The sequence below is a fragment of the Gadus macrocephalus genome, chromosome 20 (assembly GCF_031168955.1).
Source record: "Gadus macrocephalus chromosome 20, ASM3116895v1".
Lineage (NCBI taxonomy): Eukaryota > Metazoa > Chordata > Actinopteri > Gadiformes > Gadidae > Gadus > Gadus macrocephalus.
In genome coordinates this window covers 11110046-11134965 of record NC_082401.1, presented here as the reverse complement: position 1 = coordinate 11134965, position 24920 = coordinate 11110046, and the positions used below count along the sequence as shown (strand labels likewise).

Sequence of the window (24920 nt, the reverse complement as noted above, 5' to 3'; positions counted from 1 at the left end):
CCTTACATAACAGCACTCTCTCTCTCTCTCCCAACAGTCTTGGCTGCGCACTAACATCCATATACGTATTGTTTGCGGCGGAGGAGCGGGTAGATATAAAGGCCGGACGAGTCGCTGTGCTGTCCTTCTTCTTAATTGAAGGAGCAGGCAGAGAAAAGCTCTCTCCTGCTGGGCTTTCACTAAAATCAAATACATAAAATTGTTGCAGCCAGTCCTGATGTGTCAGGTGTGCGTGAGAGACATACGAACGTACGCTTGACACTTTTGTAAATGCCATTCGGATCGCATGATAGGAATAGATCAATTCCGATTAGAAATCGGATCAAAAGTGTCCATGTAAACGTGGCTAGTGTGTTGGATTCATGTTAATGTGCATTTAAAGACATTTCAATTTGTGGAAAAAATTGCGGGGGGAATATAAAATAATTGTCTGATCAACCACAACTTTCGCAACCCCCCTGCAGTACCCCCTAGGGGTCGCGGATCCCCTGTTGAAGACCTCTGGTCTAGGCAATTGTGAGTATGCACACATATGTGTGCCTCTACCTTATCAGCTTGATTGTATTGCTTACTTTATCTAAGCTTTTACTCCAACTTATTTGAGATTTAAAATAATAACGAAATTGTGTGTTTACTTCAAGGCATTTTAATTAACATTGCAAATATAAGATGGAATATTTGCCAACACAAAATACATGGATCTCCGGAAACTAGATAAAATAAAAACATAAAAATCAATAAAGGTTGGACCATCTTGAGGCCACTTTCTGCTGTGTTTTTTTTTTCTAGTAGGTGGGAACAGTATGAACGCTGTAGAAACCCTGTGGCAGCAATCGGGAGGCAAGACGGTGCCGGAAAATAAAATGGGCAAACAAACAATAAACTAACCAATAATTCCAGCTGGGTAAACAATGAACGAAACAAAACAGATTAAATATGACTTATATTGTACACATCAACAATAAATAAAATAACTTGACCCAATGTCCAGTCGTCTTTGCCTAGCTTTGTCACCAAAATAGGAAGTGAAGATCAGCTTGTACAAGTCCTTTCTGTACTATTATGGTGCCCAAACTTCATACATAGTCACCATTCAATGATGTTTTTTTTAACACCTTCAACATTAGGGCACAGCCATGATTTAAAGCTAGTGACATCAGCAGAGTGGCCCTCGCGAGCAAGAGTCCATCATCCGTCCAATACAAAGTGAATGGGAGGGGAGAGCCACACTCGAGGCCCTGCATTAGGTGGGGCAGAGCCGCGGGCAAGGGATTCTTCAAAGGCTCGCGTGTGGTCAGGTGAACTCACTGGCGGTTAAAGGGGAGGGAAAAAAGTTGAACTTCAGTTAACTTTATGGAAATGAGCGCGACTCGCAGCGCGTGTTCGGCCATGCGTTTGGACAATTGGAATTTAGTGATTACTGGTGGAGCATACGGACTCTTGGTGGAATTTAATGTCCTGGTTTTAAGCCCTTCCATCGACAAAGTGGTAAACTCCCGACAAGCATCCAATAGAGAGGCTTTGAACAGGGCGCTGCCACATTCGAGGCAACGCATTTAGCGGGCCCAGCTGTTAGACTTGTGAGATCACCATGACCTTGCGAGTAGCCGAGTACCCATACTGTTTTTCTTTCTGCATAATCATTCTGGCCTTGACCCCATTGAAAGCTACTTAAAAAATAAATAAAAAATAGGTCGAATCGGTACTCGGAGGAGGACCTTTCTGTTGATGATAACCAAGAAATACCGCAGTCTGCTGAATTAAGAAAATACATGGCACTCTTAATTGTTCATCCAAATTAAGACAGAATCATGGTCAAATATTTACAGAAATCTACACAAAAGCTTTTTTGCAGCGGAGTATATGTTTTGATTTACTTCAAACTAGATACGGCAAGAGCAAAGAGAGCAAGACCAGCACATAGTTATTTTATCCGTTTGGCAAAGGCCAGACAAATTCATATGAAAAGCAAACTTGACTATCTGGATGATCCCACTAACTATAGCCTCCTTGTTCGGGAGGGCTTTAGAATTCGAATCAATTACTTGATCATTTTGAATGGATGTGTTTTTTGACAATTTAGAATCAGAATTGTCCAACATCCAAGTTAAGGTTCAATTATTGTGTCATATATATCTATACATATATCTATACATATATATCTATATCTATACATATATATATCTATCTATATATATATATACATATATATATATATATATATATATATATATATACAAGTTCATTTTGAATCCTCTTTAGGTTTTTCAGGGCAGTATCCATCAATACGTTAAAATAGCTTAACCCTGTTAAGAGCATGTGGAAGCTTCTACAGTATGTTGAGTCAGAGTCATGATTCAGTACTTTGAACAATAGGGGCCGTCATGCAGTCTTTGGGTCTGTTCAGGTATAAATGTAGGGGCTTGACACAGGAAGAGCATCAGTTCACCAACCGATCTCTGAGAGACCACCAACACCACAATCATGATGGGCAAGGTAAAGATATATGAACATAAATCATTGATTTGTATTCATGTAATAAGATTCAATATATTCTACATTAAATATTGCAGCCAACTTATTGTTATCATTTAGTAATAGCACAATGTTCTGTAATGATATACCATGGTTGACAAATTCTTTGTTTCAGATCACTTTCTACGAGGAGAAGAACTTCCAGGGTCGCTCCTATGAGTGCATGAGCGACTGCTCCGACATGTCCTCCCACATGAGCAGATGCCAGTCCTGCAGGGTGGAGAGCGGCTGCTTCATGCTCTATGAGAAGAACAACTACATGGGCCAGCAGTTCTTCATGAGGAGGGGAGAGTACAACGACATGCACTGCATGCAGGGCATGGGAATGATGTTTGACAACATCAGGTCCTGCAGAATGATCCCCTTTGTAAGAGAACTCACCAACAGTTCAACTGTTACACTAACAAAGTTAAACTGTTAAATTGACTTTGTTTGTTAATAGGTTAGCTTATACTGTTTCTCTGAATCTCTGCATTACAGCACAGAGGCCAGTTCAGGATGAAGATCTACGAGAGGGAGAACTTCGGTGGTCAGTCCAATGAGATGATGGATGACTGTGACAACATCCAGGATCGTTACCGCATGTCCGACTGCCAGTCCTGCCACGTGATGGACGGCCACTGGCTGATGTACGAGCAGCCTCACTACAAGGGCAGGATGATGTACATGAGGCCCGGAGAGTACAGGAGCTTCAGGGAGATGATGAGCGGCCAGAGGTTCATGAGCATGAGGCGTATCACTGACATGTGTTAAGTTTTCTCATCAATAAAACATGATCTAACTTAAATTTGCTGAATTTCTTGCATATTATTTGTGAAATATGACCACTGAGCATACAGAAGACCATCAGCGCAACATTTGAAAGCCGACCTTGAGTGTTTTGAACGTCTGATCTCACAGAGAGATTCCATGAGTTGGCCTAATGTCAGAACCAAGGCTTCCAAAGGCCTATCCCCTGAGGTTTATCAAAGAAGAACTGTCCCGTTAATCACAGATTTTGTAATGGTTGAGATGGTGTAGCTGTGTATTACGATCACTGCCTCCATTTGATCAACAATTCCAACCGATCAATTTGTCAATTTGTCACCTAGCCGGAGTATCTTCTAAATGTTCCTCCACCTTAGCATTGTGAGACCATCCTGATATTCACGGTTGGTTTTAGCAATGATCATTAGCCATAGGCAGCATATCTTTCCTAATATGGGCACAGTCTTATATTGTTAAAAAATCTCTATACTGTGGTACTCTTTGTTGGTCAACTCCCTCCAGTGAGCGTTGAATGATCCAGGCATTATTTTAATGTTTTCCAACAATGGTCTCACGAGACAAGAACCTCAGAAGTGCTGCAGTTCAAAAAGACCAGGAAAAATTCAAGGTGCACTGCCGTTCTTGGTGGTCCAACCATTGTAATCGCCTCCCCTTGCTTAACTAAAATATCGAAGATACAATTATCAAAGTAGCTTTGTTATGCTGATTCGGCATTACGCATAAATACAAGAGCTTGTGTAGTACTTTCATGGAAATTCACTGGTATTTTGTCCACATGCTCTGTACCAACCGATAGAGATTGATTGCAAAAGACAGTGTTACTATAGCAGTACAATGTGTGTTATCCAAAAATATAAATTAGTCTAGGCCAGGGGTCTTCAATGTTTTCCAGGGCAAGGACCCCCAAACTGATGGAGAGATTGAGCGGGGAACCCCTACTTATATATTGCATAAAATTGTGTATTATCTTAAACTGGTCCTATAGTGCCATGTATAAATGTACCTTGTTATTTTGCATTCAAGACAAAGATATTCAAATAATACACAGGTTCATATATTCATGTGTTTATTCTAAACATGTGCAAGGTCCAGTGAGTAGGGTGACCATGCCACTGTCATTCATAAACATAACATAACATAATAAACTGATACCTGGCAAGATCATCAATGTCCGTCAATTGCATTTAATCATGCATAAAAGCTATTCAAATAGACATTTTTAAAGCATAAATGTGGAAACGAAAATCAGTGACGTTTGTTAGTGTCTTTCTTATCACTCCGAAATAGTCTGGTAACTTATCAACCCCAGCGAGTCCGGTTGCTAGCGACGTCAACGTCTTTGGTGGACTATTTCTCTGCTGATCGCTTATTTCCCCGATAATGGCCGGCATTCTGTACATTACCCCTTACATAACAGCACTCTCTCTCTCTCTCTCTCCCAACAGTCTTGGCTGCGCACTCACATCCAAACACGTATTGTTTGCGGCGGAGGAGCGGGTAGATATAAAGACCGGACGAGTCGCTGTGCTGTCCTTCTTCTTAATTGAAGGAGCAGGCAGAGAAAAGCTCTCTCCTGCTGGGCTTTCACTAAAATCAAATACATAAAATTGTTGCAGCCAGTCCTGATGTGTCAGGTGTGCGTGAGAGACATACGAACGTACGCTTGACACTTTTGTAAATGCCATTCGGATCTCATGATAGGAATAGATCTATTCCGATTAGAAATCGGATCAAAAGTGTCCATGTAAACGTGGCTAGTGTGTTGGATTCATGTTAATGTGCATTTAAAGACATTTCAATTTGTGGCAAAAATTGCGGGGGGAATATAAAATAATTGTCTGATCAACCACAACTTTCGCAACCCCCCTGCAGTACCCCCTAGGGGTCGCGGATCCCCTGTTGAAGACCTCTGGTCTAGGCAATTGTGAGTATGCACATATATGTGTGCGTAGACCAATAAATTCAGCTGGGTAAACAACAATGAACAAAACAAAACAGATTAAATATGACTTATATTGTACACATCAACAATAAATAAAATAACTTGACCCAATGTCCAGTCGTCTTTGCCTAGCTTGGTCACCAAAATAGGAAGTGAAGATCAGCTTGCACAAGTCCTTTCTGTACTATTATGGTGCCCAAACTTCATACATAGTCACCATTCAATGATGTTTTTTTTAACACCTTCAACATTAGGGCACAGCCATGATTTAAAGCTAGTGACATCAGCAGAGTGGCCCTCGCGAGCAAGCATCCATCATCCGTCCAATACAAAGTGAATGGGAGGGGAGAGCCACACTCGAGGCCCTGTATTAGGTGGGGCAGAGCCGCGGGCAAGGGATTCTTCAAAGGCTCGCGTGCGGTCAGGTGAACTCACTGGCGGGTAAATGGGAGGGAAAAAAGTTGAACTTCAGTTAACTTTATGGAAATGAGCGCGACTCGCAGCGCGTGTTCGGCCATGTGTTTGGACAATTGGAATTTAGTGATTACTGGTGGAGCATACGGACTCTTGGTGGAATTTAATGTCCTGGTTTTAAGCCCTTCCATCGACAAAGTGGTAAACTCCCGACAAGCATCCACTAGAGAGGCTTTGAACAGGGCGCTGCCACAATCGAGGCAACGCATTTAGCGGGCCCAGCTGTTAGACTTGTGAGATCACCATGACCTTGCGAGTAGCTGAGTACCCATACTGTTTTTCTTTCTGCATAATCATTCTGGCCTTGACCCCATTGAAAGCTACTTAAAAAATAAAATAAAAATAGGTCGAATCGGTACTCGGAGGAGGACGTTTCTGTTGATGATAACCAAGAAATACCGCAGTCTGCCGAATTAAGAAAATACATGGCACTCTTAATTGTTCATCCAAATTAAGACAGAATCATGGTCAAATATTTACAGAAATCTACACAAAAGCTTTTTCGCAGCGGAGTATATGTTTTGCTTTACTTCAAATTAGATACGGCAAGAACAAAGAGAGCAAGACCAGCACATAGTTATTTTATCGGTTTGGCAAAGGCCAGACAAATTCATATGAAAAGCAAACTTGACTATCTGGATGATCCCACTAACTATAGTCTCCTTGTTCGGGAGGACTTTAGAATTCGAATCAATTACTTGATCATTTTGAATGGATGTGTTTTTTGACAATTTAGAATCAGAATTGTCCAACATCCAATTTAAGGTTCAATTATTGTGTCATATATATATATATATATATATATATATATATATATATATATATATATATATATATATATATATACATATATATACATATATATATACATATATACATATATATATACATATATATATATATACATATATATATATATATATATACACATATATATATATATATATATATATATATATATATATATATATATATATACATATATATATACATATATATATATCAGTGGAGGCTTCTCCATTGAGGAGAGGGAGGAAGATCCTCCCTAACATTGTTGAGAATAAAAAATGTAGATTGCCCAGACTATTGTAATGAATTAATGCCCTTAAATATGACTACTTTATTGCCTTTGAATATATAATGTTCGTTTCCCTGGGTAAAGGGACATTAGCACCTCCTATCGCCTTTTGACAATTACTTCAGGGAGGAACGTCCTCCCTCCGCCTCCGTTGACTCCCATTCATTTTCCCGAAAGTACTGGCGGCCGGTGGATAACATGGGTTTCAATGGGAGAGAGGAGGAAAGTCCTCCTCTGAGTGGGTGGGACCTTAAGGGGTCTGATTCGCGCAAAAATCTATCCGTCTGCGCTATGAACCAATAAGTAGGATCCCTGGATGTTGAGCAGTGTTGCCAGATTGGTCCGATTTCCCACCCAATTGGGCTACTTTTAACCATGTTAGGCTGGAAGAATTATCATTGGGCGGGAAATCTGCCCAATCTGGCAACGCTGTCGATAACAAACCCGGTCTGCATTGACGCGGTGCTCAGTCTGAGAGACGCAGAGCAAGTGAAATCTGCGATAGCGAGATCCTAAATGCACAATGGAAACATTGTAAACGGAGGACATTGTTAACGTCTTATTACAAAAAGCATTCCATTCATTCAGTTACAGTGCTAAGTTAGCGACCAAAGAAAGAGGTAGACCACTTCCCAAAATCAAGGTCTCCAGAAGTAATGGCAACGTCAGTGTTGTTGTGAGTGCTACATGGTTTGCTAGGTACGCAATGACTTACTGGTAGCATTACAAGCAATTGTAACTGAAAATAAACATAGCTAAATAACTTCAGTCAGTGAGGGCAAAAATAGGCCCAATGATAGGCCCAGATTTTTTTATTTACTTTTACAAATCAATAGTAGGCCTGATTTGACTAATATGCTTTGCATCCTTTCCTTCTCAAATTACAGTGATGCCACTGGTGGCTTTGTATACATTTTGTTCACATAACTCCCTCCCTTCTATTTTGTAGTTCACCAAAACACCCTGAAACAACTTGAGTCTCACATTCTTATGCCACCATACACCAACAGTGCAAGCAGGCCAATGGCAACCAAGCGCGCAGTCCTTCCTCCCTCACTTTAAAAACGACCAGCCGCCACTGATATATATACATATACATATATATATATATATATATAAATATATATATATATATATATATAAATATATATATATATATATATATAAATATATATATATATATATATATATATATATATATATATATATATATATATATATATATATATATATATATATATATATATATATATTTATATATATATACAAGTTCATTTTGAATCCTCTTTAGGTTTTTCAGGGCAGTATCCATCTATACGTTAAAATAGCTTAACCCATTTAAGAGCATGTGGAATCTTCTACAGTATGTTGAGTCAGAGTCATGATTCAGTACTTTGAACAATAGGGGCCGTCATGCAGCCTTTGGGTCTGTTCAGGTATAAATGTAGGGGCTTGACACAGGAAGAGCATCAGTTCACCAACCGATCTCTGAGAGACCACCAACACCACAATCATGATGGGCAAGGTAAAGATATATTAACATAAATCATTGATTTGTATTCATGTAATAAGATTGAATACATTCTACATTAAATATTGCAGCCAACTTGTTGTTATCATTTAGTAATAGCACAAAGTTCTGTAATGTTATACCATGGTTGACAAATTATTTGTTTCAGATCACTTTCTACGAGGAGAAGAACTTCCAGGGTCGCTCCTATGAGTGCATGAGCGACTGCTCCGACATGTCCTCCCACATGAGCAGGTGCCAGTCCTGCAGGGTGGAGAGCGGCTGCTTCATGCTCTATGAGAAGAACAACTACATGGGCCAGCAGTTCTTCATGAGGAGGGGAGAGTACAACGACATGCACCGCATGCAGAGCATGGGAATGATGTTTGACAACATCAGGTCCTGCAGAATGATCCCCTTTGTAAGAGAACTCACCAACAGTTCAACTGTTACACTAACAAAGTTAAACTGTTAAATTGACTTTGTTTGTTAATAGGTTAGCTTACACTGTTTCTCTGAATCTCTGCATTACAGCACAAAGGCCAGTTCAGGATGAAGATCTACGAGAGGGAGAACTTCGGTGGTCAGTCCAATGAGATGATGGACGACTGTGACAACATCCAGGATCGTTACCGCATGTCCGACTGCCAGTCCTGCCACGTGATGGACGGACACTGGCTGATGTACGAGCAGCCTCACTACAAGGGCAGGATGATGTACATGAGGCCCGGAGAGTACAGGAGCTTCAGGGAGATGATGAGCGGCCAGAGGTTCATGAGCATGAGGCGTATCACTGACATGTGTTAAGTTTTCTCATCAATAAAACATGATCTAACTTACATTTGCTGAATTTCTTGCATATTATTTGTGAAATAGGACCACTGAGCATACAGAAGACCATCAGCGCAACATTTGAAAGCCGACCTTGAGTGTTTTGAACGTCTGATCTCACAGAGAGATTCCATGAGTTGGCCTAATGTCAGAACCAAGGCTTCCAAAGGCCTATCCCCCTGAGGTTTATCAAAGAAGAACTATCCCGTTAATCACAGATTTTGTAATGGCAGAGAAGGTGTAGCTGTGTATTACGATCACTGCCTCCATTTGATCAACAATTCCAACCGATCAATTTGTCAACATTGTTGAGAATAAAAAATGTAGATTGCCCAGACTATTGTAATGAATTAATGCCCTTAAATATGCAGTAGGGCCGAGATCGTTTATTGGCCTGTGGCATGTGCCACCGCGACCACTGACATACCATGGCATATGCCATTCTGGAACGGTAACTACCGTTCTGAAACGGTAACTGCCGTCGCGACCACTGACATTCCATGGCATATGCCGTTCTGGAACGGTAACTGCCGTTCTGAAACGGTAACTACCGTTCTGAAACGGTAACTACCGTTCTGAAACGGTAACTACCGTTCTGAAACGGTAATGCCATGGCATATGCCTTTCTGGAACGGTAACTACCGTTCTGAAACGGTAACTGCCGTCGCGACCACTGACATACCATGGCATATGCCGTTCTGGAATGGTAACTGCCGTTCTGAAACGGTAACTACCGTTCTGAAACGGTAACTACCGTTCTGAAACGGTAATGCCATGGCATATGCCTTTCTGGAACGGTAACTACCGTTCTGAAACGGTAACTGCCGTTCAGGTGGAACGGTAACTGCAGTTCCCAACAATGGTATGTGACACCAGCATAACTCCTCCGTATAATTTCAAGACAGGTATTGCCATAAATGTAAAGGTATATATATTTGGTATTTATTGACACAATATCACAACATAACGCCGTAAATAAAGGGATTTACACGTTTCTCTCGTCCGTGCTGTTGTTAGGATATTTCCGATCTGTTTTGTTGTTGCTTTTGTAATGACAGATGCTTTTGAAAACAGCCGGACTTGCTCCGGTGACGGTAGTTATAGCCTAGCCTTCTAGGTGGCCATAGAGCTAGTCTATTGCTTTGTTCCAATATCCATACTATCCGCAGTCATTATACTTTATTTTAGTATGACTTTTTTTTTTATATATTGTTTGAGTACGTAGTGCGTTGCAATTAAGATCAGGGCGAAAGGAAGTGTAGTGAAAGGACCCGGATGGTATACTCAAACGGTCAAACCGATGAGTGTGGATTGATGTACACCTTTCGTGCTCCACGGCAGCGATCTAATAGCTACGTAGCTGAAGAGGCGGAGCCAGGCTGAGCCAACGTCGGCGCATTTTCTTTAATAGGTCCATGCATTTTCCACGTATCCTGCATTAATGGAGTCATTTTGTTGTTTTAATAGCTTTATAACTACTATGTGTAAAGAGTTCACCGTTCAAAGCGAGATGTTTATTGCGGTTGCGATCGTAGTTTCCGGTTAGTGCACCAGAGCCAGGTCCCTATAGGGGTGGCACTGTAGGCTATGGCTAGACAGTCATCCATTTTTCCACTCGTGTTTTATCAAGATGTTCTAGTAGCGTAGACTATAATAAAGCCTATACTGTATGACTGCTTCAGCTCATAACTATTCAATAGGCCAAATATTAAGTTTTGCATTTGTTGTTATTGGTGTTTAACCAAATAATTTAAGCAGGCCTATAGGTTCCTATCATTTAACCCTGATCCAGTGTCATAAACCTTTCTATATCGACATGATCCAGTGGTATCATGGCATACAGGCCACCGTTTTTCCGCTGGCATGCCACTCATGTAAAATGGTATTACCAGTTTCTACTGGCACCTACCGTTTTTCCGCTGGCATGCCACTCATGGAAAATGGTAATTACCAGTTTCTACTGGCACCTACCGTTTTTCCGCTGGCATGCCACTCATGGAAAATGGTAATTAACAGTTTCTACTGGCACCTACCGTTTTTCCGATGGCATGCCACTCATGGAAAATGGTAATTACCAGTTTCTACTGGCACCTACCGTTTTTATAAGAATGATTGTGTAGCTGTGAATCATGAGTGGTATGTGTGTATGAACGGGCAAATACCACAGGAAAGGAATATCTACTGGCAAACGGTAGGTGCCAGTAGAAACTGGTAATTACCATTTTCCATGAGTGGCATGCCATCGGAAAAACGGTAGGTGCCAGTAGAAACTGGTAATTACCATTTTCCATGAGTGGCATGCCAGCGGAAAAACGGTAGGTGCCAGTAGAAACTGGTAATACCATTTTACATGAGTGGCATGCCAGCGGAAAAACGGTAGGTGCCAGTAGAAACTGGTAATACCATTTTACATGAGTGGCATGCCAGCGGAAAAACGGTGGTTCCAGTAGGAAATGGAACTTCCGATTAACATAATTGGCTTGCCAGCGGAAAAACTTTTGGCCTGTATGCCATGATACCACTGGATCATGTCGATATAGAAAGGTTTATGACACTGGATCACTAGAACATCTTGATAAAACACGAGTGGAAAAATGGATGACTGTCTAGCCATAGCCTACAGTGCCACCCCTAACGGAAACTACGATCGCAACCGCAATAAACATCTCGCTTTGAACGGTGAACACTTTACACATAGTAGTTATAAAGCTATTAAAACAACAAAATGACTCCATTAATGCAGGATACGTGGAAAATGCATGGACCTATTAAAGAAAATGCGCCGACGTTGGCTCAGCCTGGCTCCGCCTCTTCAGCTACGTAGCTAAGATCGCTGCCGTGGAGCACGAAAGGTGTACAATCCACGATTCCACACTCATCGGTTTGACCGTTTTGAGTATACCATCCGGGTCCTTTCACTACACTTCCTTTCGCCCTGATCTTAATTGCAACGCACTACGTACTCAAACTATATAAAAAAGAAGTCATACTAAAATAAAGTATAATGACTGCGGATAGTATGGATATTGGAACAAAGCAATAGACTATAGCTCTATGGCCACCTAGAAGGCTAGGCTATAACTACCGTCACCGGAGCAAGTCCGGCTGTTTTCAAAAGCATCTGTCATTACAAAAGCAACAACAAACAGATCGGAAATATCATAACAACAGCACGGACGAGAGAAACGTGTAAATCCCTTTATTTACGGCGTTATGTTGTGATATTGTGTCAATAAATACCAAATATATACCTTTACATTTATGGCAATACCTGTCTTGAAATTATACGGAGGAGTTATGCTGGTGTCACATACCATTGTTGGGAACTGCAGTTACCGTTCCACCTGAACGGCAGTTACCGTTTCAGAACGGTAGTTACCGTTCCAGAAAGGCATATGCCATGGCATTACCGTTTCAGAACGGTAGTTACCGTTTCAGAACGGCAGTTACCGTTTCAGAACGGCATATGCCATGGTATGTCAGTGGTCGCGACGGCAGTTACCGTTTCAGAACGGTAGTTACCGTTTCAGAATGGCAGTTACCGTTCCAGAACGGCATATGCCATGGTATGTCTGTGGTCGCGACGGCAGTTACCGTTTCAGAACGGCAGTTACCGTTTCAGAACGGCATATGCCATGGTATGTCAGTGGTCGCGACGGCAGTTACCGTTTCAGAACGGTAGTTACCGTTTCAGAATGGCAGTTACCGTTCCAGAACGGCATATGCCATGGTATGTCTGTGGTCGCGACGGCAGTTACCGTTTCAGAACGGCAGTTACCGTTTCAGAACGGCATATGCCATGGTATGTCAGTGGTCGCGACGGCAGTTACCGTTTCAGAACGGTAGTTACCGTTTCAGAATGGCAGTTACCGTTCCAGAACGGCATATGCCATGGTATGTCTGTGGTCGCGACGGCAGTTACCGTTTCAGAACGGCAGTTACCGTTCCAGAACGGCATATGCCATGGTATGTCAGTGGTCGCGGTGGCACATGCCACAGGCCATTAAACGATCTCGGCGTCTCTCTAAATATGACTACTTTATTGCCTTTGAATATATAATGTTCGTTTCCCTGGGTAAAGGGACATTAGCACCCCCTATCGCCTTTTGACAATTACTTCAGGGAGGAACGTCCTCCCTCCGCCTCCGTTGACTCCCATTCATTTTCCCGAAAGTACTGGCGGCCGGTGGATAACATGGGTTTCAATGGGAGAGAGGAGGAAAGTCCTCCTCTGAGTGGGTGGGACCTTAAGGGGTCTGATTCGCGCAAAAATCTATCCGTCTGCGCTATGAACCAATAAGTAGGATCCCTGGATGTTGAGCAGTGTTGCCAGATTGGTCCGATTTCCCACCCAATTGGGCTACTTTTAACCATGTTAGGCTGGAAGAATTATCATTGGGCGGGAAATCTGCCCAATCTGGCAACGCTGTCGATAACAAACCCGGTCTGCGTTGACGCGGTGCTCAGTCTGAGAGACGCAGAGCAAGTGAAATCTGCGATAGCGAGATCCTAAATGCACAATGGAAACATTGTAAACGGAGGACATTGTTAACGTCTTATTACAAAAAGCATTCCATTCATTCAGTTACAGTGCTAAGTTAGCGACCAAAGAAAGAGGTAGACCACTTCCCAAAATCAAGGTCTCCAGAAGTAATGGCAACGTCAGTGTTGTTGTGAGTGCTACATGGTTTGCTAGGTACGCAATGACTTACTGGTAGCATTACAAGCAATTGTAACTGAAAATAAACATAGCTAAATAACTTCAGTCAGTGAGGGCAAAAATAGGCCCAATGATAGGCCCAGATTTTTTTATTTACTTTTACAAATCAATAGTAGGCCTGATTTGACTAATATGCTTTGCATCCTTTCCTTCTCAAATTACAGTGATGCCACTGGTGGCTTTGTATACATTTTGTTCACATAACTCCCTCCCTTCTATTTTGTAGTTCACCAAAACACCCTGAAACAACTTGAGTCTCACATTCTTATGCCACCATACACCAACAGTGCAAGCAGGCCAATGGCAACCAAGCGCGCAGTCCTTCCTCCCTCACTTTAAAAACGACCAGCCGCCACTGATATATATACATATACATATACATATACATATATATATATATATATATATATATATATATATATATATATATATACAAGTTCATTTTGAATCCTCTTTAGGTTTTTCAGGGCAGTATCCATCTATACGTTAAAATAGCTTAACCCATTTAAGAGCATGTGGAATCTTCTACAGTATGTTGAGTCAGAGTCATGATTCAGTACTTTGAACAATAGGGGCCGTCATGCAGCCTTTGGGTCTGTTCAGGTATAAATGTAGGGGCTTGACACAGGAAGAGCATCAGTTCACCAACCGATCTCTGAGAGACCACCAACACCACAATCATGATGGGCAAGGTAAAGATATATTAACATAAATCATTGATTTGTATTCATGTAATAAGATTGAATACATTCTACATTAAATATTGCAGCCAACTTGTTGTTATCATTTAGTAATAGCACAAAGTTCTGTAATGTTATACCATGGTTGACAAATTATTTGTTTCAGATCACTTTCTACGAGGAGAAGAACTTCCAGGGTCGCTCCTATGAGTGCATGAGCGACTGCTCCGACATGTCCTCCCACATGAGCAGGTGCCAGTCCTGCAGGGTGGAGAGCGGCTGCTTCATGCTCTATGAGAAGAACAACTACATGGGCCAGCAGTTCTTCATGAGGAGGGGAGAGTACAACGACATGCACCGCATGCAGAGCATGGGAATGATGTTTGACAACATCAGGTCCTGCAGAATGATCCCCTTTGTAAGAGAACTCACCAACAGTTCAACTGTTACACTAACAAAGTTAAACTGTTAAATTGACTTTGTTTGTTAATAGGTTAGCTTACACTGTTTCTCTGAATCTCTGCATTACAGCACAAAGGCCAGTTCAGGATGAAGATCTACGAGAGGGAGAACTTCGGTGGTCAGTCCAATGAGATGATGGACGACTGTGACAACATCCAGGATCGTTACCGCATGTCCGACTGCCAGTCCTGCCACGTGATGGACGGACACTGGCTGATGTACGAGCAGCCTCACTACAAGGGCAGGATGATGTACATGAGGCCCGGAGAGTACAGGAGCTTCAGGGAGATGATGAGCGGCCAGAGGTTCATGAGCATGAGGCGTATCACTGACATGTGTTAAGTTTTCTCATCAATAAAACATGATCTAACTTACATTTGCTGAATTTCTTGCATATTATTTGTGAAATAGGACCACTGAGCATACAGAAGACCATCAGCGCAACATTTGAAAGCCGACCTTGAGTGTTTTGAACGTCTGATCTCACAGAGAGATTCCATGAGTTGGCCTAATGTCAGAACCAAGGCTTCCAAAGGCCTATCCCCCTGAGGTTTATCAAAGAAGAACTATCCCGTTAATCACAGATTTTGTAATGGCAGAGAAGGTGTAGCTATTACGATCACTGCCTCCATTTGATCAACAATTCCAACCGATCAATTTGTCAATTTGTCACCTAGCCGGAGTATCTTCTAAATGTTCCTCCACCTTAGCATTGTGAGACCATCCTGATATTCACGGTTGGTTTTAGCAATGATCATTAGCCATAGGCAGCATATCTTTCCTAATATGGGCACAGTCTTATATTGTTAAAAAATCTCTACTGTGGTACTCTTTGTTGGTCAACTCCCTCCAGTGAGCGTTGAATGATCCAGGCATTATTTTAATGTTTTCCAAAAATGGTCTCACGAGACTAGAACCTCAGAAGTGCTGCAGTTCAAAAAGACCAGGAAAGATTCAAGGTGCACTGCCGTTCTTGGTGGTCCAACCATTGTAATCGCCTCCCCTTGCTTAACTAAAATATCCAAGATACAATTATCAAAATCGCTTTGTTATGCTGATTCAGCATTACGCATAAACACAAGACCTTGTGTAGTACTTTCATGGAAATTCACTGTTATTTTGTCCACATGCTCTGTACCAACCGATAGAGATTGATTGCAAAAGACAGTGTTACTATAGCAGTACAATGTGTGTAATCCAAAAATATAAATGAGTCTAGGCCAGGGGTCTTCAATGTTTTCCAGGGCAAGGACCCACAAACTGATGGAGAGATTGAGCGGGGAACCCCTACTTATATATTGCATGAAATTGTGTTTTATCTTAAACTGGTCCTATAGTGCCATGTATAAATGTACCTTGTTATTTTGCATTCAAGACTAAGATATTCAAATAATACACAGGTTCATATATTCATGTGTTTATTTTAAACATGTGCAAGGTACAGTGAGTAGGGTAGCCATGCCACTGTCATTCATAAACATAACATAACATAATAAACTGATACCTGGCAAGATCATCAATGTCCGTCAATTGCATTTAATCATGCATAAAAGCTATTCAAATCGACATTTTTAAAGCATAAATGTGGAAACGAAAATCAGTGATGTTTGTTAGTGTCTTTCTTATCACTCCGAAATAGTCTGGTAACTTATCAACCCCAGCGAGTCCGGTTGCTAGCGACGTCAACGTCTTTGGTGGACTATTTCTCTGCTGATCGCTTATTTCCCCAATAATGGCCGGCATTCTGTACATTATCCCTTACATAACAGCACTCTCTCTCTCTCTCCCAACAGTCTTGGCTGCGCACTCACATCCAAACACGTATTGTTTGCGGCGGAGGAGCGGGTAGATATAAAGACCGGACGAGTCGCTGTGCTGTCCTTCTTAATTGAAGGAGCAGGCAGAGAAAAGCTCTCTCCTGCTGGGCATTCACTAAAATCAAATGCATAAAATGTAAATGCCATTTGGATCGCATGATAGGAATAGATCTATTCCGATTAGAAATTGGATCAAAAGTGTCCATGTAAACGTGGCTAGTGTGTTGGATTCATGTTCATGTGTATTTAAAGACATTTCAATTTGTTGAAAAAATTGCGGGAGGAATACAAAATAATTGTCTAATCAACCAAAACTTTCGCAACCCCCCTGCAGTACCCCCTAGGGGTTGCGGATCCCCTGTTGAAGACCTCTAGTCTAGGCAATTGTGAGAGTATGCACATATATGTGTGCGTAGACCAATAAATTCAGCTGGGTAAACAACAATGAACAAAACAAAACAGATTAAATATGACTTATATTGTACACATCAACAATAAATAAAATAACTTGACCCAATGTCCAGTCGTCTTTGCCTAGCTTGGTCACCAAAATAGGAAGTGAAGATCAGCTTGCACAAGTCCTTTCTGTACTATTATGGTGCCCAAACTTCATACATAGTCACCATTCAATGATGTTTTTTTTAACACCTTCAACATTAGGGCACAGCCATGATTTAAAGCTAGTGACATCAGCAGAGTGGCCCTCGCGAGCAAGCATCCATCATCCGTCCAATACAAAGTGAATGGGAGGGGAGAGCCACACTCGAGGCCCTGCATTAGGTGGGGCAGAGCCGCGGGCAAGGGATTCTTCAAAGGCTCGCGTGCGGTCAGGTGAACTCACTGGCGGGTAAAGGGGAGGGAAAAAAGTTGAACTTCAGTTAACTTTATGGAAATGAGCGCGACTCGCAGCGCGTGTTCGGCCATGTGTTTGGACAATTGGAATTTAGTGATTACTGGTGGAGAATACAGACTCTTGGTGGAATTTAATGTCCTGGTTTTAAGCCCTTCCATCGACAAAGTGGTAAACTCCCGACAAGCATCCACTAGAGAGGCTTTGAACAGGGCGCTGCCACAATCGAGGCAACGCATTTAGCGGGCCCAGCTGTTAGACTTGTGAGATCACCATGACCTTGCGAGTAGCCGAGTACCCATACTGTTTTTCTTTCTGCATAATCATTCTGGCATTGACCCCATTGAAAGCTACTTAAAAAATAAAATAAAAATAGGTCGAATCGGTACTCGGAGGAGGACGTTTCTGTTGATGATAACCAAGAAATACCGCAGTCTGTCGAATTAAGAAAATACATGGCACTCTTAATTGTTCATCCAAATTAAGACAGAATCATGGTCAAATATTTACAGAAATCGACACAAAAGCTTTTTCGCAGCGGAGTATATGTTTTGCTTTACTTCAAACTAGATACGGCAAGAGCAAAGAGAGCAAGACCAGTTACATAGTTATTTTATCGGTTTGGCAAAGGCCAGACAAATTCATATGAAAAGCAAACTTGACTATCTGGATGATCCCACTAACTATAGCCTCCTTGTTCGGGAGGGCTTTAGAATTCGAATCAATTACTTGATCATTTTGAATGGATGTGTTTTTTGACAATTTAGAATCAGAATTGTCCAACATCCAAGTTAAGGTTCAATTATTGTGTCATATATATCGATGTATATATCTATATATATATCGATATATATATCGATATATATATATATCGATATATATATATATATATATATATATATATTTATATATATATACAAGTTCATTTTGAATCCTCTTTAGGTTTTTCAGGGCAGTATCCATCTATACGTTAAAATAGCTTAACCCTGTTAAGAGCATGTGGAAGCTTCTACAGTATGTTGAGTCAGAGTCATGATTCAGTACTTTGAACAATAGGGGCCGTCATGCAGCCTTTGGGTCTGTTCAGGTATAAATGTAGGGGCTTGACACAGGAAGAGCATCAGTTCACCAACCGATCTCTGAGAGACCACCAAAACCACAATCATGATGGGCAAGGTAAAGATATATTAACATAAATCATTGATTTGTATTCATGTAATAAGATTCAATATATTCTACATTAAATATTGCAGCCAACTTGTTGTTATCATTTAGTAATAGCACAATGTTCTGTAATGTTATACCATGGTTGACAAATTATTTGTTTCAGATCACTTTCTACGAGGAGAAGAACTTCCAGGGTCGCTCCTATGAGTGCATGAGCGACTGCTCCGACATGTCCTCCCACATGAGCAGGTGCCAGTCCTGCAGGGTGGAGAGCGGCTGCTTCATGCTCTATGAGAAGAACAACTACATGGGCCAGCAGTTCTTCATGAGGAGGGGAGAGTACAACGACATGCACCGCATGCAGAGCATGGGAATGATGTTTGACAACATCAGGTCCTGCAGAATGATCCCCTTTGTAAGATAACTCACCAACAGTTCAACTGTTACACTTACAAAGTTAAACTGTTAAATTGACTTTGTTTGTTAATAGGTTAGCTTACACTGTTTCTCTGAATCTCTGCATTACAGCACAAAGGCCAATTCAGGATGAAGATCTACGAGAGGGAGAACTTCGGTGGTCAGTCCAATGAGATGATGGACGACTGTGACAACATCCAGGATCGTTACCGCATGTCCGACTGCCAGTCCTGCCACGTGATGGACGGCCACTGGCTGATGTACGAGCAGCCTCACTACAAGGGCAGGATGATGTACATGAGGCCCGGAGAGTACAGGAGCTTCAGGGAGATGATGAGCGGCCAGAGGTTCATGAGCATGAGGCGTATCACTGACATGTGTTAAGTTTTCTCATCAATAAAACATGATCTAACTTAAATTTGCTGAATTTCTTGCATATTATTTGTGAAATAGGACCACTGAGCATACAGAAGACCATCAGCGCAACATTTGAAAGCCGACCTTGAGTGTTTTGAACGTCTGATCTCACAGAGAGATTCCATGAGTTGGCCTAATGTCAGAACCAAGGCTTCCAAAGGCCTATCCCCCTGAGGTTTATCAAAGAAGAACTATCCCGTTAATCACAGATTTTGTAATGGTAGAGAAGGTGTAGCTGTGTATTACGATCACTGCCTCCATTTGATCAACAATTCCAACCGATCAATTTGTCAATTTGTCACCTAGCCGGAGTATCTTCTAAATGTTCCTCCACCTTAGCATTGTGAGACCATCCTGATATTCACGGTTGGTTTTAGCAATGATCATTAGCCATAGGCAGCATATCTTTCCTAATATGGGCACAGTCTTATATTGTTAAAAAATCTCTATACTGTGGTACTCTTTGTTGGTCAACTCCCTCCAGTGAGCGTTGAATGATCCAGGCATTATTTTAATGTTTTCCAAAGATGGTCTCACGAGACTAGAACCTCAGAAGTGCTGCAGTTCAAAAAGACCAGGAAAAATTCAAGGTGCACTGCCGTTCTTGGTGGTCCAACCATTGTAATCGCCTCCCCTTGCTTAACTAAAATATCCAAGATACAATTATCAAAATCGCTTTGTTATGCTGATTCGGCATTACGCATAAACACAAGACCTTGTGTAGTACTTTCATGGAAATTCACTGTTATTTTGTCCACATGCTCTGTACCAACCGATAGAGATTGATTGCAAAAGACAGTGTTACTATAGCAGTACAATGTGTGTAATCCAAAAATATAAATGAGTCTAGGCCAGGGGTCTTCAATGTTTTCCAGGGCAAGGACCCCCAAACTGATGGAGAGATTGAGCGGGGAACCCCTACTTATATATTGCATAAAATTGTGTTTTATCTTAAACTGGTCCTATAGTGCCATGTATAAATGTACCTTGTTATTTTGCATTCAAGACTAAGATATTCAAATAATACACAGGTTCATATATTCATGTGTTTATTCTAAACATGTGCAAGGTCCAGTGAGTAGGGTGACCATGCCACTGTCATTCATAAACATAACATAACATAATAAACTGATACCTGGCAAGATCATCAATGTCCGTCAATTGCATTTAATCATGTATAAAAGCTATTCAAATAGACATTTTTAAAGCATAAATGTGGAAACGAAAATCAGTGATGTTTGTTAGCGTCTTTCTTATCACTCCGAAATAGTCTGGTAACTTATCAACCCCAGCGAGTCCGGTTGCTAGCGACGTCAACGTCTTTGGTGGACTATTTCTCTGCTGATCGCTTAGTTCCCCGATAATGGCCGGCATTCTGTACATTACCCCTTACATAACAGCACTCTCTCTCTCTCTCTCCCAACAGTCTTGGCTGCGCACTCACATCCAAACACGTATTGTTTGCGGCGGAGGAGCGGGTAGATATAAAGACCGGACGAGTCGCTGTGCTGTCCTTCTTCTTAATTGAAGGAGCAGGCAGAGAAAAGCTCTCTCCTGCTGGGCTTTCACTAAAATCAAATACATACAATTGTTGCAGCCAGTCCTGATGTGTCAGGTGTGCGTGAGAGACATACGAACGTACGCTTGACACTTTTGTAAATGCCATTCGGATCGCATGATAGGAATAGATCTATTCCGATTAGAAATCTGATCAAAAGTGTCCATGTAAACGTGGCTAGTGTGTTGGATTCATGTTAATCTGTATTTAAAGACATTTCAATTTGTGGAAAAAATTGCGGGGGGAATATAAAATAATTGTCTAATCAACCAAAACTTTCGCAACCCCCCTGCAGTACCCCCTAGGGGTCGCGGATCCCCTGTTGAAGACCTCTGGTCTAGGCAATTGTGAGTATGCACATATATGTGTGCGTAGACCAATAAATTCAGCTGGGTAAACAACAATGAACAAAACAAAACAGATTAAATATGACTTATATTGTACACATCAACAATAAATAAAATAACTTGACCCAATGTCCAGTCGTCTTTGCCTAGCTTGGTCACCAAAATAGGAAGTGAAGATCAGCTTGCACAAGTCCTTTCTGTACTATTATGGTGCCCAAACTTCATACATAGTCACCATTCAATGATGTTTTTTTTAACACCTTCAACATTAGGGCACAGCCATGATTTAAAGCTAGTGACATCAGCAGAGTGGCCCTCGCGAGCAAGCATCCATCATCCGTCCAATACAAAGTGAATGGGAGGGGAGAGCCACACTCGAGGCCCTGCATTAGGTGGGGCAGAGCCGCGGGCAAGGGATTCTTCAAAGGCTCGCGTGCGGTCAGGTGAACTCACTGGCGGGTAAGGGGGAGGGAAAAAAGTTGAACTTCAGTTAACTTTATGGAAATGAGCGCGACTCGCAGCGCGTGTTCGGCCATGTGTTTGGACAATTGGAATTTAGTGATTACTGGTGGAGCATACGGACTCTTGGTGGAATTTAATGTCCTGGTTTTAAGCCCTTCCATCGACAATGTGGTAAACTCCCGACAAGCATCCACTAGAGAGGCTTTGAACAGGGCGCTGCCACAATCGAGGCAACGCATTTAGCGGGCCCAGCTGTTAGACTTGTGAGATCACCATCACCTTGCAAGTAGCCGAGTACCCATTCTGTTTTTCTTTCTGCATAATCATTCTGGCCTTGACCCCATTGAAAGCCACTTAAAAAATAAATTAAAAATAGGTCGAATCGGTACTCGGAGGAGGACGTTTCTGTTGATGATAACCAAGAAATACCGCAGTCTGCCGAATTAAGAAAATACATGGCACTCTTAATTGTTCATCCAAATTAAGACAGAATCATGGTCAAATATTTACAGAAATCTACACAAAAGCTTTTTCGCAGCGGAGTATATGTTTTGCTTTACTTCAAACTAGATACGGCAAGAGCAAAGAGAGCAAGACAAGCACATAGTTATTTTATCCGTTTGGCAAAGGCCAGACAAATTCATATGAAAAGCAAACTTGACTATCTGGATGATCCCACTAACTATAGCCTCCTTGTTCGGGAGGGCTTTAGAATTCGAATCAATTACTTGATCATTTTGAATGGATGTGTTTTTTGACAATTTAGAATCAGAATTGTCCAACATCCAATTAAAGGTTCAATTATTGTGTCATCTATACATATATATATATATACAAGTTCATTTTGAATCCTCTTTAGGTTTTTCAGGGCAGTATCCATCTATACGTTAAAATAGCTTAACCCTGTTAAGAGCATGTGGAAGCTTCTACAGTATGTTGAGTCAGAGTCATGATTCAGTACTTTGAACAATAGGGGCCGTCATGCAGCCTTTGGGTCTGTTCAGGTATAAATGGAGGGGCTTGACACAGGAAGAGCATCAGTTCACCAACCGATCTCTGAGAGACCACCAAAACCACAATCATGATGGGCAAGGTAAAGATATATTAACATAAATCATTGATTTGTATTCATGTAATAAGATTCAATATATTCTACATTAAATATTGCAGCCAACTTGTTGTTATCATTTAGTAATAGCACAATGTTCTGTAATGTTATACCATGGTTGACAAATTTGTTTCAGATCACTTTCTACGAGGAGAAGAACTTCCAGGGTCGCTCCTATGAGTGCATGAGCGACTGCTCCGACATGTCCTCCCACATGAGCAGGTGCCAGTCCTGCAGGGTGGAGAGCGGCTGCTTCATGCTCTATGAGAAGAACAACTACATGGGCCAGCAGTTCTTCATGAGGAGGGGAGAGTACAACGACATGCACCGCATGCAGAGCATGGGAATGATGTTTGACAACATCAGGTCCTGCAGAATGATCCCCTTTGTAAGAGAACTCACCAACAGTTCAACTGTTACACTAACAAAGTTAAACTGTTAAATTGACTTTGTTTGTTAATAGGTTAGCTTACACTGTTTCTCCGAATCTCTGCATTACAGCACAAAGGCCAGTTCAGGATGAAGATCTACGAGAGGGAGAACTTCGGTGGTCAGTCCAATGAGATGATGGACGACTGTGACAACATCCAGGATCGTTACCGCATGTCCGACTGCCAGTCCTGCCACGTGATGGACGGCCACTGGCTGATGTACGAGCAGCCTCACTACAAGGGCAGGATGATGTACATGAGGCCCGGAGAGTACAGGAGCTTCAGGGAGATGATGAGCGGCCAGAGGTTCATGAGCATGAGGCGTATCACTGACATGTGTTAAGTTTTCTCATCAATAAAACATGATCTAACTTAAATTTGCTGAATTTCTTGCATATTATTTGTGAAATAGGACCACTGAGCATACAGAAGACCATCAGCGCAACATTTGAAAGCCGACCTTGAGTGTTTTGAACGTCTGATCTCACAGAGAGATTCCATGAGTTGGCCTAATGTCAGAACCAAGGCTTCCAAAGGCCTATCCCCCTGAGGTTTATCAAAGAAGAACTATCCCGTTAATCACAGATTTTGTAATGGTAGAGAAGGTGTAGCTGTGTGTTACGATCACTGCCTCCATTTGATCAACAATTCCAACCGATCAATTTGTCTATTTGTCACCTAGCCGGAGTATCTTCTAAATGTTCCTCCACCTTAGCATTGTGAGACCATCCTGATATTCACGGTTGGTTTTAGCAATGATCATTAGCCATAGGCAGCATATCTTTCCTAATATGGGCACAGTCTTATATTGTTAAAAAATCTCCATACTGTGGTACTCTTTGTTGGTCAACTCCCTCCAGTGAGCGTTGAATGATCCAGGCATTATTTTAATGTTTTCCAAAAATGGTCTCACGAGACTAGAACCTCAGAAGTGCTGCAGTTCAAAAAGACCAGGAAAAATTCAAGGTGCACTGCCGTTCTTGGTGGTCCAACCATTGTAATCGCCTCCCCTTGCTTAACTAAAATATCCAAGATACAATTATCAAAATCGCTTTGTTATGCTGATTCGGCATTACGCATAAACACAAGACCTTGTGTAGTACTTTCATGGAAATTCACTGTTATTTTGTCCACATGCTCTGTACCAACCGATAGAGATTGATTGCAAAAGACAGTGTTACTATAGCAGTACAATGTGTGTAATCCAAAAATATAAATGAGTCTAGGCCAGGGGTCTTCAATGTTTTCCAGGGCAAGGACCCACAAACTGATGGAGAGATTGAGCGGGGAACCCCTACTTATATATTGCATACAATTGTGTTTTATCTTAAACTGGTCCTATAGTG

The 24920-nt window shown here is 41.6% G+C and overlaps 5 protein-coding genes across 5 annotated transcripts; all 5 read left to right on the top strand.

The window, feature by feature from the left end:
• The first annotated feature begins 2358 nt into the window (after window positions 1-2358).
• LOC132449146 (gamma-crystallin M1-like) lies at window positions 2359-3322 on the top strand. Its single transcript, XM_060040794.1, has 3 exons — window positions 2359-2496; window positions 2651-2902; window positions 3016-3322. The coding sequence occupies exons 1-3, from the start codon at window positions 2485-2487 to the stop codon at window positions 3286-3288; spliced, it is 537 nt and encodes a 178-aa protein (XP_059896777.1). The 5' UTR covers window positions 2359-2484; the 3' UTR covers window positions 3289-3322.
• A 4916-nt stretch (window positions 3323-8238) lies between these two features.
• On the top strand, window positions 8239-9148 carry LOC132449144 (gamma-crystallin M1-like). The gene is made up of 3 exons (XM_060040793.1): window positions 8239-8322; window positions 8477-8728; window positions 8842-9148. The coding sequence occupies exons 1-3, from the start codon at window positions 8311-8313 to the stop codon at window positions 9112-9114; spliced, it is 537 nt and encodes a 178-aa protein (XP_059896776.1). The 5' UTR covers window positions 8239-8310; the 3' UTR covers window positions 9115-9148.
• A 5325-nt stretch (window positions 9149-14473) lies between these two features.
• On the top strand, window positions 14474-15376 carry LOC132448638 (gamma-crystallin M1-like). Its single transcript, XM_060040088.1, has 3 exons — window positions 14474-14550; window positions 14705-14956; window positions 15070-15376. The coding sequence occupies exons 1-3, from the start codon at window positions 14539-14541 to the stop codon at window positions 15340-15342; spliced, it is 537 nt and encodes a 178-aa protein (XP_059896071.1). The 5' UTR covers window positions 14474-14538; the 3' UTR covers window positions 15343-15376.
• A 3478-nt stretch (window positions 15377-18854) lies between these two features.
• Window positions 18855-19669, top strand: LOC132448640 (gamma-crystallin M1-like). The gene is made up of 2 exons (XM_060040089.1): window positions 18855-19249; window positions 19363-19669. Exons 1-2 carry the CDS (start codon window positions 18953-18955, stop codon window positions 19633-19635), a joined length of 570 nt encoding a protein of 189 aa, XP_059896072.1. The 5' UTR covers window positions 18855-18952; the 3' UTR covers window positions 19636-19669.
• A 3568-nt stretch (window positions 19670-23237) lies between these two features.
• On the top strand, window positions 23238-23951 carry LOC132448910 (gamma-crystallin M1-like). The gene is made up of 2 exons (XM_060040463.1): window positions 23238-23531; window positions 23645-23951. The coding sequence occupies exons 1-2, from the start codon at window positions 23238-23240 to the stop codon at window positions 23915-23917; spliced, it is 567 nt and encodes a 188-aa protein (XP_059896446.1). The 3' UTR covers window positions 23918-23951.
• The last annotated feature ends 969 nt before the right edge of the window (window positions 23952-24920 follow it).

Excerpts from the sequence above, each read along its gene's own strand:
- LOC132449146 (XM_060040794.1), top strand. Across the intron at positions 2,903-3,015 it reads CCTGCAGAATGATCCCCTTT|CACAGAGGCCAGTTCAGGAT; the intron begins GTAAGAGAACTC and ends TCTGCATTACAG.
- LOC132449144 (XM_060040793.1), top strand. Across the intron at positions 8,729-8,841 it reads CCTGCAGAATGATCCCCTTT|CACAAAGGCCAGTTCAGGAT; the intron begins GTAAGAGAACTC and ends TCTGCATTACAG.
- LOC132448638 (XM_060040088.1), top strand. Across the intron at positions 14,957-15,069 it reads CCTGCAGAATGATCCCCTTT|CACAAAGGCCAGTTCAGGAT; the intron begins GTAAGAGAACTC and ends TCTGCATTACAG.
- LOC132448640 (XM_060040089.1), top strand. The coding sequence starts at position 18,953 with ATGTTCTGTAATGTTATACCATGGTTGACAAATTATTTGTTTCAGATC. Across the intron at positions 19,250-19,362 it reads CCTGCAGAATGATCCCCTTT|CACAAAGGCCAATTCAGGAT; the intron begins GTAAGATAACTC and ends TCTGCATTACAG.
- LOC132448910 (XM_060040463.1), top strand. The coding sequence starts at position 23,238 with ATGTTCTGTAATGTTATACCATGGTTGACAAATTTGTTTCAGATCACT. Across the intron at positions 23,532-23,644 it reads CCTGCAGAATGATCCCCTTT|CACAAAGGCCAGTTCAGGAT; the intron begins GTAAGAGAACTC and ends TCTGCATTACAG.